Here is a 13,578-nt window from a genome sequence, read left to right on the forward strand (position 1 = left end):
CTGCTATTTGCATCTCTCCTGTTAGTTTGATCCTTGGGGTGGTCACAAGCTGACTGTTACAGTTTCAGGCTTACATCTGCACCCTACGATATCCAGAGGAAGAGAGAACATCTATTCCAGTGGCCCCCAAGACGTTTTTTTCCAGAAGCCACCCCAAAATCTTACCTTGAGCCTCATTGCCTGTTTGGGGTCACATGCCCATTCCTGAACCAATTCATATCATCAGGAGAATGCCACCTGCTAACTGGATTACAGCTGGGTTCCTGAACCCACAGGGGCAAAAGCTACAAGAACACTCGTAGCCCACTCCCTGGCGACTCTCCAGAAGTAGAAGGGCTGTGTAAGGAAAGGGTGGCTACTGGATGATATAGTGGGGAGGAGAAATGGGGTGAATGGGTGCTGGGTACACAGTGTCCGTCACAGTGGCCGTCTCTGGTTTTACTTTTCCTTTTGGCAGGAATAGGTGCTGAGCCACTTGAGGCAAACATTTGGGAAGATTCCTCACACCTAAGAAGCTCTTGGCTGATTCTGATAGGTCCACTCGAGAGAGGCTGCCTCTCCCAGGGAGGCACAGGTAGCGAAAGAGGTGGTGTAGTTTGCTTTCGGGAAAAACAGGAAGAGGACTGGATTCACGTATCTGGGTTCGAAGCCTGGCTGTTACCAGTGCACTGTTTAATCATCCTGCGTAATTTACTTTTCTGTTTTCGTCATCTTTATACTGGGAATAATAGTACCTTATTTTCAGGGTTGTGTTGAATTTTAGTGATAATATAGTTAAAATTTCTGACACCTAGAAACTCTTCAGGGAGGGCTGGGTTTTATCTGTGTCATGATTATTTGGTGACTCACACCAGATCGGTCACCTCTTTGGGACCTGGGGTCTCTTTCTTCCCCCTTTGAGGCTGGTTGCATGAGTCCACTTTTGATGGCAGTTTGGACCACAGCCTTTACTACAAATCAGTGAAAAAGAGCAGTGGTTCTCACACTTTGCAGCACATTGGCCCATTTGATGAATACCACCAGGGATGAACCAACAAAACTTATGTAGACCAACAAAATTAGGTTTGCTGACTTGCAGAGGGAGACCGAACACCAGAGAACAATGGGGCATTTCACCAAACCAAGAAAGACCAGTTTATGATAGGATCTGGGGGGAGAGGTGGAGTATAGGTAGAATGTAAAAACAGCATTGTGGGGACAGGCTCAAAGCGGAGCAGGCAGTGTATAATGGGGGTCAAGACGAAGCCTGGACTAGGAAGTGGACCCAGGTCCCGATTCCTTGGAAAACTACAAAGTTAGTTGGGAAAAAAAAGCATGGAATGTTATGCCTGAAAATCCCTATCAGAATTTCTGTATCTACGGTAGAAACTGAAACTGCTTCTCTGTGTCAAAGTGACTCACGTGGCTCAGGTCTTCCAGGCAAGAGTGGAAAGTTTCAATCTTACTGATAGGATTGCACGCTGCAAAATTTTGTCACAAAAGTTCACCGTGATTTTTGTTCAGGTTGCAGGAGTAAAAAGCAAGGCTGGGGCCGTCACTGAAAGGCGAGCAGTGGTCCCTCAGAGTGATCATGATACGGCAGATCTGGCAGGAAGATTGCTTCCCGTTAACTTTGCAGCTGGCTTTATCAGTGTCTGCCGTGGCACTCTGATGAATGCCAGAAACAGGGCTGACTTTTCCTCTCTCAGTCTGGACTGGTTTTTAACCCTTTCACCAGTAACGGAGGCCCAAGCTCCGTTCAACTGATCCCCAAAGATCCAGGTCAGCCCACAGGCTCCTAACAACCAAGGAAGCACAGAGATGGGGTTTAGCCCCAGAAGTCTTTATCCACCTGCAAAGCCAGCTGAATGACAAATTTGTGAGCAAAGTAAGGTCTTTAGAGGAAACTTGGTAACTAGTACTTAGAAAGCAGTGCTTGGAAAGATGGTAGGACAAATTTTCTGAGCATCATGGGACATACTGGTCATCCATCACTCTCATATGGGCATAGAGGACACATGGGTCGAATTGCTTATGAATCTCCAAACCTTGTAATTGGGACGACTTCTGCTCCAATGACTGCCTTACTTCAGTTATCTCCCCCAATCCCTCCTCTATAGTGAACCAATTTCAGTGAAACTCAGATCTTGCATTTGGTAACAATGAGCTCACAGATCAAGTATCTTGGCAATTCATCAGGGAGATTGTTACACTTCAGCAGCTCCCAGTTGCCACCCATGGGCCCAGAGGCTCCAGGAGTGTGGGTTCCTCTCCAGCATCTTCATTTGTAACCATTCTGAGAGGTTGCAAATCACACAAAAGTAACGGGTTAAGGAATGTCCCCACCCCTACCCCGGGGGCAATAGAGGAAGTGAACTCACATTCCCTTTAGCAGAGGGGCTTCCTCTGGGGGGGGGGGGGGGGGCTCACCTGAGTTCTTTTCAGCCCAGACAGTTAGAGTAAGACAAGTTTACAAGAAACAACCTCGCTAAAGGAAGAAATAAGCTATTTCCCCTGCCGTCTATCCCCATCTTGTCCTACCACCTTTATAGAAGGGAAACGGGGCCCATGTAATCATGAAAATCTGCCAAGATGCTATTACCTCAAGAGAATTGAATATGTCATTATTTTGGTTTCTGTAATTTCTTCAAGGACAGTGAGGAATTATCTTGCCATCTTTCCACGCCCTTAATACCTCTTGTAGATGTTGGTTGGTTTTTTTGACGTTCCAGTTCATAGAGTACCATACCCCACTGCATGCACCACTCCAGGTTACCCTCAGTCTAACACCGGGGATGGGAAGTTGAAAGCAGTCATACCATAGTCATCACTTGAGGCTCACCAAGGGAGTCTGTTTCCTTGGGGCAGAGGTTCTAAAGCTCTAGGGTTTATCAGGATGTCCTGAAGGGTTTGTCACACAGATTATTGGGGCCCACTTTGGAACTTTCAATTCAACAGATCTTGGGGGGGGGACTTGATTATATTTCTAACAAGGTCCCAGGGGATGCTGATGGTACTGGACCAGGGACCACATTTTAGGAGCCACTACTCTGGGGAAACATCTCATGTGAGAACAATGGCCGTAGACCAAATACACTGGGGGGGGGGGGGGGGGGGAGGGAGAGGAGGACTTTGAGTAGGTGGCTTTTTACATGCTCTTCCATTAAGGATGTAGGGTCTGTGTCCCTCTTGAATCCAGGTGGGCTTTTGATTGTTGGAGCAATAGAATACTGTGGATGTGATGCTGTGTGACTTTCCAGGCTAGGTCATAAACAACCAAGCAGCTCTTGGGATGCTCATTCTAGGAGAAAGCAGCCATCACGTAAGAAGACCAACTACCTTGAGACTGCTGTGTTAGAGAGTCTCTGGCTGACAGTCCTAATGAGCCTGCTTCCAGCCATCCCCACCACGGTGCCAGACATGTGAGTGAAGCCAGTTTGAATTCTCTAGTCCTGCCCATCTGCCAACTGAGTCCCACTGAGTGACCTCAGTTGAAGCCAGAAAAATTGCCCAGCCAAGCTCTGTCCTAAATCCTAACCAACAGATTCCATGAGACAAAATGGTTGTTGTTTTAGCCACTAAGTTTTAGGGTAATTTGTTACTTAGCAATAGGCAATGAACGGTGCTCTAGGTTGGAAAGGTTGGAAAGGAAGCACGCTACTCTGAATAGGGCAGAGTGCCAAGTCCAGAGGAGCCTTTGCTTGGTTTAGGTGCCCTCTGCAGGAACCATGGACAGAAACTGGCCTTAACCCCTACGTGGACTCTTATTTAACTGGCCAGGAGAAAAGCCAAGTTGAGGAAGGACTTAGTGATTATATGGTCCAGTGTTGTCAACCATGGTAGGGACATGGCGTACGTGGAGGAAGTAGATTGATTGCAGTGATCGCCCGAATTCTCACACTTCTCTGTACTTACACCTTGCAACTCCTCCCATCACCTGGCAGAATGCACTGTATTTGCCCACCCCTTGATTCTGAACTTGACCCTGTGACTTGCTTTGGCCAATGACACGTTAGCAATTGTGACAGAGGCAGTTGTTTCCCCTCTCACTCTAGCGTCTCTGCCTTTGCCATGACAATGTGCTGGGCTAGGTTGCTACAGGGTAAGGCACAAGGAGCCCGCCTGAACTGCCCCAGCCGTGCTGGCCAAGTCCTCCTAGATCAGCTGAGTCTGCAAACTGCCAGGCATATGGAGTCCAGTCAAGACCAGACTGTCCAGCCACACCCAGTCTTAATCACCAATCCAGAGCTGTAAGCAAAATAAATGCTTATTTTAAGCCACTGAATTCTGGGATGCTTTGTTACGTGTCATTGTGTGGCAACAGTTAACTGAGGACCACACTCCTTTGAGTGAGGAATGGACACCACCACTTCCCCATTGAGATTCCTGGTTCAAATCTAACTCCTGTTTCCACCTGAGGAAATGTGAGCCAGTTACAGAATGAGCAGCAGAGGATTCCTAGGCTAGTTCTCTTAGTGCATAATTGTATTCAATCCAAATTTATTGAGCACCCATTAGGTGAGAGACACCAGAGAATTAAGAAGGAATATGGTCACTGCCCACCTAGAAGTTTGCAAGACTGCTGTGGGCATTGCTGTGTGTGGAATGGAAGCAGGAGGCAGGATCACTTCCAGCCAGTGAGTGTACTGGGGGGAGGGGGGGCGTGGCATTCCAGGTGGAAGCAATTTGGTGTGCTAAAAGAATTAGGATATGTCTTGAGATTCAGTTTAACCCCCGCATGGTTCTTAGAGTCAAAGCCAAGTCTGCCTTTCCAGACCGGGTAATGGCCCCAGATGCCACGTGGCTCACATCCTTCCAGTTTTGAACTTCACACCTTTTGAAGCTGAGGTGTTCATCCTAATGAGCATAAACACCAAATTAAAAAGGAATTCATTTAGAGAAGCAGGCATAAGCATAAAGGATTAATAGAACCTTACATTTTTCATTGATTCCTAGTAAAAAAATAAAACCCACCAAGACATATACTGCTGACCTTCATTTTTTACTTAAATATAGTGATCTTTAAGAGAATAAACCAAAAAAAACTTTACACAGCAAGTATTTTACATAAATGCAAACATTTCACATAAATGTAAACATGCACATCTACTTCATAATTACGCAAAATAAACTTTTAGGCACAAGATTTCAAAAATCATTAAAGAATAAGACAACCCAAGACAGATACAACATAAGCAACAAAAACACACATTTCATAACGCTTCAATTGGTCTTGTCTTCCAACCTACTGGTTAAGGCCTGAGTTTCAGAAATCCTACCTTCCTTGCCAAATGGAAACATCCAATTTGGCTGTACCTAAGAGAACATACTATTATCTTTCAAAATAATGTTAATAAATACATCACTCACACTCTCTCTCTCACTCACACACATACACACACACACACCATACTTACACCTTACTTAATCAGCCTCTCAATCAGGATAGCAAGGATTTTGGAATTTTCAAGTTTTCCCACCACTGAAGCACATACATATTAATACCACACACAGAAAAAAAAATGATTCTGCTATAGAAATAAAATAATGAGTGGCATCATCATAGATCTCGTTTGTTTATATTGTTTCCCCAATTCACGTCTTTACTGCGGCTTGCCATGGCTCCCTGGGCACCCTGAATTTAAGTCTTTATATCTTGCCTAATGACTTACGATACGGCAGAAGTTGTATAGGACAGAGAAAAGGCAATTTTAACAATTCAGTTAGAGACTTCCAAAACCATGAAAATCACAAATAGTTTTCAGCTGTCTCCAAATGCTTGGAACGTTTGCTCCACGTCTGCCCTCTGTACTCCACTGGTTGGTTTTCTCTGCCTCCTCCCCACCAGGCTATAAGCATCTGAATGTCTATTCTTGTGGACACCCCAGGGAATAGAGATGAAAATGACGGTCCCTGCTTTTAAGGAGTTCACACCAATCAGAGCTCAAGCAAGAGGAAGGTCAGTACAGACAGCACTCCAGTGGGCAGAAAAGAACAGAGGGAGAGTCCGCAAAGATGGCACCTACACAGCGTCAGGACTGGGGCTTGGCGGGGGAGAGGGAGGGAGGGACTGAGAAGGCACAGAGGCACGAAGAGTAAGTCCAATGAGGCTGGCACGAGGTAACTCAGAAGTAGTAGTCTGTGGGGCCAGATTCTTGATTTCCAAAAAGACAAGATTCCTTATTCTGGTGGGTAAAGCTGGAGAGCAGGCGGTGGGGGTTGTGGGGAGGGAACCACCGAAGGCTTCGTGCAGAGAACAAACTGGAGCCAGCTGGAGGCTAACCATGCAGGGCCAGGTAGGACGGGTGACAGAGGAAACGAGCCCAGAGAGCTCGACTCACCAAACCCAGTGCCACGTGCAAGCATTTCCTATAGAAACAAACATCTTGACCCGACATGTGAAAAACCACAGTTCTATCTGTATAAATCAAGACTTTAGGAGGCAAAAAAAGAGAGTGAGGCTTAAATAGATTATTTTTAGTTCAAGTTCCTGGAACCTGCCCCAGCTTGAGCAAGTTAAAAGCAGTGAAACAATTCCCACATCCAGTAACAATTCAAGTCTCCCAATCATGACCTTTACCTTCCCTGAGCAGTCATTAGCAAGGAATTATAAAGCAATTATCAATTCATTATGAAGAAGTTCCTACCTGCCATTAAATCCACCGAAACCTCACGATGGGCTGAGAACCCACCGCCGAGTACCAGTGTGTCCCCATTACGTACACGTGGCGGGGGTGGTGGTGCGAGTGTGCCACCGGATGATGGCTCCCGACCCACATCTCCAGCTCACTGGAGTCACTGCACATGAAACGGGGGACTCCATAAGGTGCAACTCTCACCAAGGCCCCCACCACGAATCATCTAATTCCTTTCCAGGTCCAGACTGCTTCCATCCACTAGCTGGGGAAGCAGAGGCCATCTTTGAGTGGAAGAACCCAAGGAAGGAAAATCATTTTCAATGTTCTTAACACCCATTGAACCAAAGCAAATGGAAATTTCTCAGGACATTCAAATTGTATCCATTCAAATTATAGAAACAGGCTACTCCATACCAATCACAGGATGATTTATCACACATTCACTCAATATGGAACATTTACTAGTGACCAGTTTCCTGTAACAACAGATTCATTTGGAAACTGCACACTGCAAAAGGCAATCTTGTGACTTTCTTCTAGTTTATCAAAAATACAAATCAGTCTGGGAGTCAGGCACAAACAGTGGTACAAAAGCATGAAGAGAAATACCTTATCTAAGAATGTGCTCGTTTCATATTGCAGAACCCCTATCTCGATTCTGGTTTTTGGAAGCCTGCTGCTGGTTCTTTTGCTCAGAAAGGTTCCTTCACTACACCTCTCTCCCACTCCTACCTCCCCTTACTAAAATTCACTGAACGGGAAACACTCAGTATGGACCTACATGGAACTAAAAGCCCCAATTTAGTTGAATCTCATGTGTCAGCACAGTGGCTGCTGGTTTAATCTGCTCAGCCAGCCTCGTGTATCTAGGGACTTTTTGAATCAGATTTTGAGCCAGAAGCACCCAACACTTCATCTTTGGGAATCCAATCAAATCTCTGACGTACAACTAGAAGTCCCATGAACAAGAATCTCCGGTTCCAGTTAATGAGATTCAAGGGCGGGAGCAGCAGGAAAAGCTGGGGCGGGGGCAGGAGACGGGCCACGAACCAGCTGTGTGCTTCTCTTTCCTCACTTGTAAGTGAGGGGGCTGAACTCGCGGAGCTCCGGGGTCCTGCCCAGCAGCCGCTCTAGGACTCCCCTCCTCAAGTCCATCTCCACACAGGCTCGTCAAGCTGGGTCAGACAAAACTTCCTCACCACTTTGTCTCAACAGTTTAAAGTGGTTGTAAAATACTTCTATGCTGCAGTCTGAGGTCTCCCTCTCTCCCCTACCCCTCAAAGACCAGGTTTCATTTCACTGGTGCAGACCACCTGGCCAAACTGGTGGCTGCTGAGGTTTAAAAGTGAATCACTGGCCTGGTTAAGATGATGGCCTTCAAGTAACCTAGACCAGGGCACATTTGTCTGTTTTTCATGAACAGTGTTAACCAAATAGCAATAGAATTCTGTTAGTTCTTCTATAGATCTACTTTGCAACATGAGATTGTTCAAAAATTACACGAGAAAATCACCCATCACCACTAAGTTAAAGACTTGAGTATCTGAGACCTCCAGAGCCTCGAACTCCTGCTACAGTCACTGATCCACAGCACGTCCCTCTAGGCAACGGGCTCCATGCGAGCGCAGCCCGGTCCGGCAGCAGATCTGTGCACCGAGACGCTGATTTCGAAAGATCTGGCTCTAGTCATCACTGTCACTGCCAGACTCACTCAACTGCAAGTCATTTCCTACAAAACAAAAACCACAGAATCACACCAAAAGTGCGCAATTTAAAAATGACTTCCCCACAATTCTTTGTTTCACCGCCTTGGTTATCGCACTATAGTAAAACAAGCCAATTCAACTTAATTAGGGAGGAAAACCGATTTGGCTCAGTGACAAAACTGACGCAGTCAACGTTTTTAAAGAAATGCTATTCTTGATATCTGCAAAGCACAGCGATGCTACGTACTAGGATAGAACAGGGGGAAGCAGGCCAGACAGCTTTTAAATGTGTTAATAAATAGTAAAAAAGTATAAATAACCGATTCACCATCTAGAATCGTTCACATGAAGTTGCTAAAATAACACCGAGTTAGGCCGGAGGAAGCCGAATACTGTTTATACCAGTAACCTGCTAATCCAGCATTCCCTCCTGTTCAGTTACTTTAAACCTCAACTCTCAACTGAAGAGCTTCAATTACTTTAGCCTCAGATTTTTGTTTAGTGTGCAGAATTCAGGTGTTAGGAGTAAAGAATAGAAGTGCTCAGCGTTTTAATCCGATAGAGTAACAGGAGCCAGTTGATAGCACTCCGATTATAGCAAAAGTGAACTGCTATACGACTGGATTGCTACTCCTAGACCAGCCCTTCTCAGTTTGTGTGGAGGACCCCGGGGTCCTTGAGACCCTTTCAGGAGGGTACTTCCTCTTCTAACTACACACCTGTGTGAGGCCAGATTTTCTTCATGTACATCAACCTAGACAACTTATGGCAACAGACTGAACTCAGGTTTCCACTAAGCTAGATCGTAAAGAGAGTTCCGAAATTTTAAAGCAATGTTACTCTCTTACTAAGTATTTTTTGATTGGAAAAATTTGTTTTTCATAAAAATGATACTTTTGTTAACATGTGACAGTTTATTATGTTATTTTAAATGAATTACTGGATAATTTAAATATTTCAGTTTTAATTTCTAATGGTAATATTGAGTGGATATAAGCCACATACACAAAGCTCTTTGGGGTGCTCAATAATTGTTACAATTAAGAGATCTGACACCCAAGAATGGAACAACTACCGTTCTAAACTTAACTCCCAATCAGCTGGTAACTCCCAATCAGCTAAGTTGAGCACGATCTCTTAAAAAGTAAGATGATGTGCTTTAACAGATCAGTGGAACCTAGTTTTGAAATTGCTTATATAAAGTTAAGGTCTTGCCACTTGAAGACCTGCAGATCAGGATGACTTGGTGCGCAATAAAGAGCTAAAAGGATTTTAAGATACTGCTAAGCAGATAACACCCACTGTGCCGTTGTTTTTTTTTGTTTGTTTGTTTTGTTTTGTTTTTTTTGCTCTTTCTTTCTAGGAGGAAAGAATAATTTGGCATTGACTGGGCAAACTCGAGAACTGAGTCAAAGGCACAGTAGCTATCTGGCACTATTCCACTAGGAATACCAAATTCCCAATATGAAATTTACTACTCCTGGCCAACTGAGAATAGCACCAAAGCATCCCCTGACATCCAGAATGTAGGCCCAGAAAATGGGATAGCAGACAATATCCTCGACTGATATCCTAACAGTGTTCAACTCACTCAAGTAGCGTTTCTCCAGCAGGAGTGGTCTTGCCCCCCAGAGGATATCTGGCAATGTCTTGAGATATTTGGGGTTGACACAACTGGGGACAAGGGAGAGAGAAGGGCATCTACCGGGTAGAGGCCAGGAATGCTCTTAGTCATCCTGCAATACACTGGACAGCCCCCATGACAAAGATTTATCTGCCCCACAATGTCTGTAGTGGTGAAGTTGAGAATTACCTTCGCCTGGTCCACTGTAGTAGGGTTAACTAGGTTAGCTTACCAACTATTGCCTCCAGACCTTCCAACCTCCTCAAAGGCAGTCATGCCAGATGAAAGCATTCATTAGGATACTGGAGAGAGAAGGGCATAGGGAGCAAGCACTCTCCCCATCTCCAATACGAAGAAATCTGTTTTTGTTCTTGTTTTTCTCTCCTTTACTTTAGTATCAACTGCACGGAGAGCCACCCAGATATAGCAATGTCCTTCCTCTTCCTCTTGCCAAAGGCTAGTTGGTTTCCAAATATACCCTAATGGCTCAGGTTCCAAAGTCTATGGGCTGCAGGACACCACAGTCTGGACAACTGTGTTCTTGGGACTGTAAAAAGACCTAGAAGCAGGGGACACTATAGTGGAGGGCATCGCCCCTAAAGCCTGTAAAGCCTGGTAAATGCAAAAACAAAGAGCCGAGCTGTTCATGTTTCAGCATTTTCGAGAATTCACAAAAACTAATTTGTGCCAGTGGGTGAAAAAAAAAGAACAGATTTTCTAGTTTTGTGCTTCCCCAACACCCCCGCCCCTTTTATTTTAACTGTTTGGTAACTTCTTTCTGCTCCAAATTTTGTCAGGATGCTTTCTTATGCCTTAAATATCTTCTGGTTTACAGACTCGGGTGTAAGATATATAGAAGCTGCATCTCTAGTCTGACATGCCACCCCTCTCTGAGCCAGAAAAGGGAGAGCACACTTACTGAGGGTGTTCATGAGCTGGTTGCTTCCTTGTGGCCGGCTGGTTCCATTGGCAACGGCCGGCCTGCTGTTGTAGGGCTGCTGGTGTGCAGGCTGTGGAGGAGACGCCGGACCGTTGTCCTCACCCTCGCTGCTGGAGCTGTCATCATCGCTTCCCGACGAGCTCTCAGAGTCTGAGGAACTGCTCCCACTGCTGCTGCTCATCTGCTCAATAATGTCAACTTCAGCCCTCAGCTCTGGAATAAAATGACACGACGGGGGTTAGCCAGCAACCACTCTCAAGGCCGCAAGCTGCCTTCTGTAAATAGTGAATTGGCAAAACCAACAGCAATGAGGAATGACTAAAATTCTTGCTTCTTATTCCTTAAAAACGTATAAACAAAACGACTAAGACCAAAATGAACAAAATAAAACTGTCTTCAGAGAGACAGCAGAAACATTAACTTCACCCCAAATAACAAAAAAGAAAACTGTTTCAGATAATGATGGTTCTGTGTAAATTAAGCCTATTTGCCTTATCTACTTAAAAAAACAAAGACTGTGAATTATGGGATTAAACACCAAATAAGAGAAATATTATGCTAAAGGGTTGAAAAATATTTGACTAGGAATTGGAAGATCTGGGTGCTTGTTTTGGATCTGCCTCTAACCAGCAGTGAGACCGAGGTGGGAGTCAATGATTTTTTTCCAAGACACTTTGAAAAAATAAAAGGCCACAGCAGACAGCCTCTGAGGCCCTTTTCAGCTTTCCTGTCCCACAAAGGAACTGAGGCATGCAGGAGGAACCATGGTAACGGAAGAAAAATGGGGAAACAACATGCCTCCTCTGCCCTCTGTATATATTTCACTGACAGCCATGCCTGCCAGGTATTACATTTTTTTTATGGAAGTACAGCAGCGAACGAAAAACATGTTTACCTAACCCTTTCAATGTCGGTGAATACGTTAAGGATACCTCATAGGATACCTCAAGAAAGATGCCAGATTTTCCTGTCCAAACATACCATGTGATTTTAAACACGCATGGTTCCTTTAGGCGTAACTGTCAATCACTAACCACTCATAGTCCAATTCTTGTTCAACTAAAGTGAAAACTTTAACAAACAGCATTCCAATATCCCTGAGGAAAATCAAAATCAAGAACAAAAACAAAACAGGAGGCTTAATAAGCGTACACCACGCAGAGAATGATTGTTTACTGAAAGCACTTCTATAAGGCAGAAGAGGCAAACTTCTCAAGTACAACTCTATCTTTCCCTGTTTACTACTGCTACAGATTTCATTGTGTTTCATAAAACTTTATAAATCTGAAATACGACAGCCTCATAACTTCCTGAGAGTCTGGACAACGAAAACCACCCCCTCCCTGTATGAGGAGAAAGCCAAAGTGAGAACCCGACCAGACCTCTAGGTCTTTCTAGGCCATGTCCATTTCCAGGTCCCATGGCACTCTCATGTTTACACCCTTTGTTAGTACAAAGCAATGGTCCTGGTATTTTAAATATCCCTCTGACCTCGATACTATACTAACACTGACACACCTGGTTTTTACCCCAACACCTTGAAATTCTCTTCTCCCAAAACCTTAAAGGCACGGCATATAGACTTTTGGATGACAGTCATGCTTGTTTAAATCCTGGGCCTCTGAACAGAAAGCTGCAAAGACAGCCACAACTCAAGTCACTTGCCTGGACCTCCCTTGTCAAACGAGAGAAGTGGTAACAGCCCCACCTCCGTCACCTCTGGAATGGTGAACTCTGCGGATTATTTTTTCAATGGCAGAGAATGCCCATGCCACCAGTGCCCATGTGATGTCAACATGATAGCCTTGTGATTGCCACAAAAGCCTCAACACCCAACTCCCAGTGGCTATCAGTTCCAGAAAATGCTCCCTACCTCTTTTGATGTCATCCAGCTGAGGTTCAGGTGAAGGGTTATCTTTCAAAGGAGAAGTTTTGGGTCCAACTGGAGGCTTTGTCGGAGCTCTGAATGGCAGAGGTGGTGGAGGTGGTGGCGGCTGAGATGGCTGTGGGGGACGAGTGGGCTGCTGTTCCATTCGGGCTTGGATTTTACTGCTCCCCTCAGCTCTAAAATGAAAAACAGACATTAAATTGCAGGGCCAAAAACAGTGCTCCTCAAATCTGTTCAGGTAACCAAGTACCTAGAGGTCTCTGCACAATCGTGCTTCTCTACACACTACTTCAAAATACTGATGTTTGTCACTTTATCCCATGAACTACTCACTCAACAACTGCCTGCTGCATTCCGGTACTGCACTACACACCAGAGATACAAAGATGAATAAAATAGCCCTCAAGAAGCTCACATTTTATAACAAGCAAATAAAACCGATATGCAGGACACAACGTGATCGTGAGAACCCATTTTACCAGCAGACAATAGGACTACTTGACTTGTATACCGTATAAAGTTATAGTCACAAGTATATGAGTTACTACATAAAACCAGCTCTTGAAGTGCTGGCTAGTTTGCAAGTTTTCCCACAATCTGTTTACTGCCTATTCATCTTGTCACGTGCCAGCTCTTGCAGGCGGACAAGCAAAGCATCCCACCCCAACCGGAGAAAATTCTATTCACTAACAATTTCTTTTGTAAATGGATGAGCCCACTTTGGGCTTTTGAACTTTGGTGGGCACACAAATCGCCTGAGGATCTCATTAAAATGCAGATTCCAACTTAGCAGGTCCTGAAAT

The 13,578-nt window shown here is 44.8% G+C and overlaps 1 protein-coding gene and 1 long non-coding RNA gene across 3 annotated transcripts in view; one reads left to right on the plus strand and one right to left on the minus strand.

The window, feature by feature from the left end:
• Nucleotides 1-13,578, minus strand: part of EAF1 (ELL associated factor 1) — a 19,228-nt gene continuing 5,650 nt past the window's right edge. The window contains exons 4-6 of one of the 2 annotated variants that reach the window (XM_047876264.1): nt 12,761-12,951; nt 10,867-11,100; nt 1-83 (exon numbers count right to left, since the gene is read on the minus strand). In XM_047876264.1, the coding sequence (XP_047732220.1) occupies nt 43-83; nt 10,867-11,100; nt 12,761-12,951 (466 nt within the window). In that variant the 3' untranslated portion in view covers nt 1-42. Of the gene's footprint in view, nt 84-4,964; nt 8,347-10,866; nt 11,101-12,760; nt 12,952-13,578 lie in introns of those variants that run through there. The other variant, XM_047876263.1, reaches the window with a different exon arrangement.
• LOC125175585 (uncharacterized) lies at nt 3,126-4,264 on the plus strand. Its single transcript, XR_007155888.1, has 2 exons — nt 3,126-3,401; nt 4,035-4,264. It is a non-coding gene; the product is annotated as an uncharacterized LOC125175585 (long non-coding RNA).

Source organism: Prionailurus viverrinus, chromosome C2, assembly GCF_022837055.1.
Source record: "Prionailurus viverrinus isolate Anna chromosome C2, UM_Priviv_1.0, whole genome shotgun sequence".
Classification (NCBI taxonomy): Eukaryota; Metazoa; Chordata; class Mammalia; order Carnivora; family Felidae; genus Prionailurus; species Prionailurus viverrinus.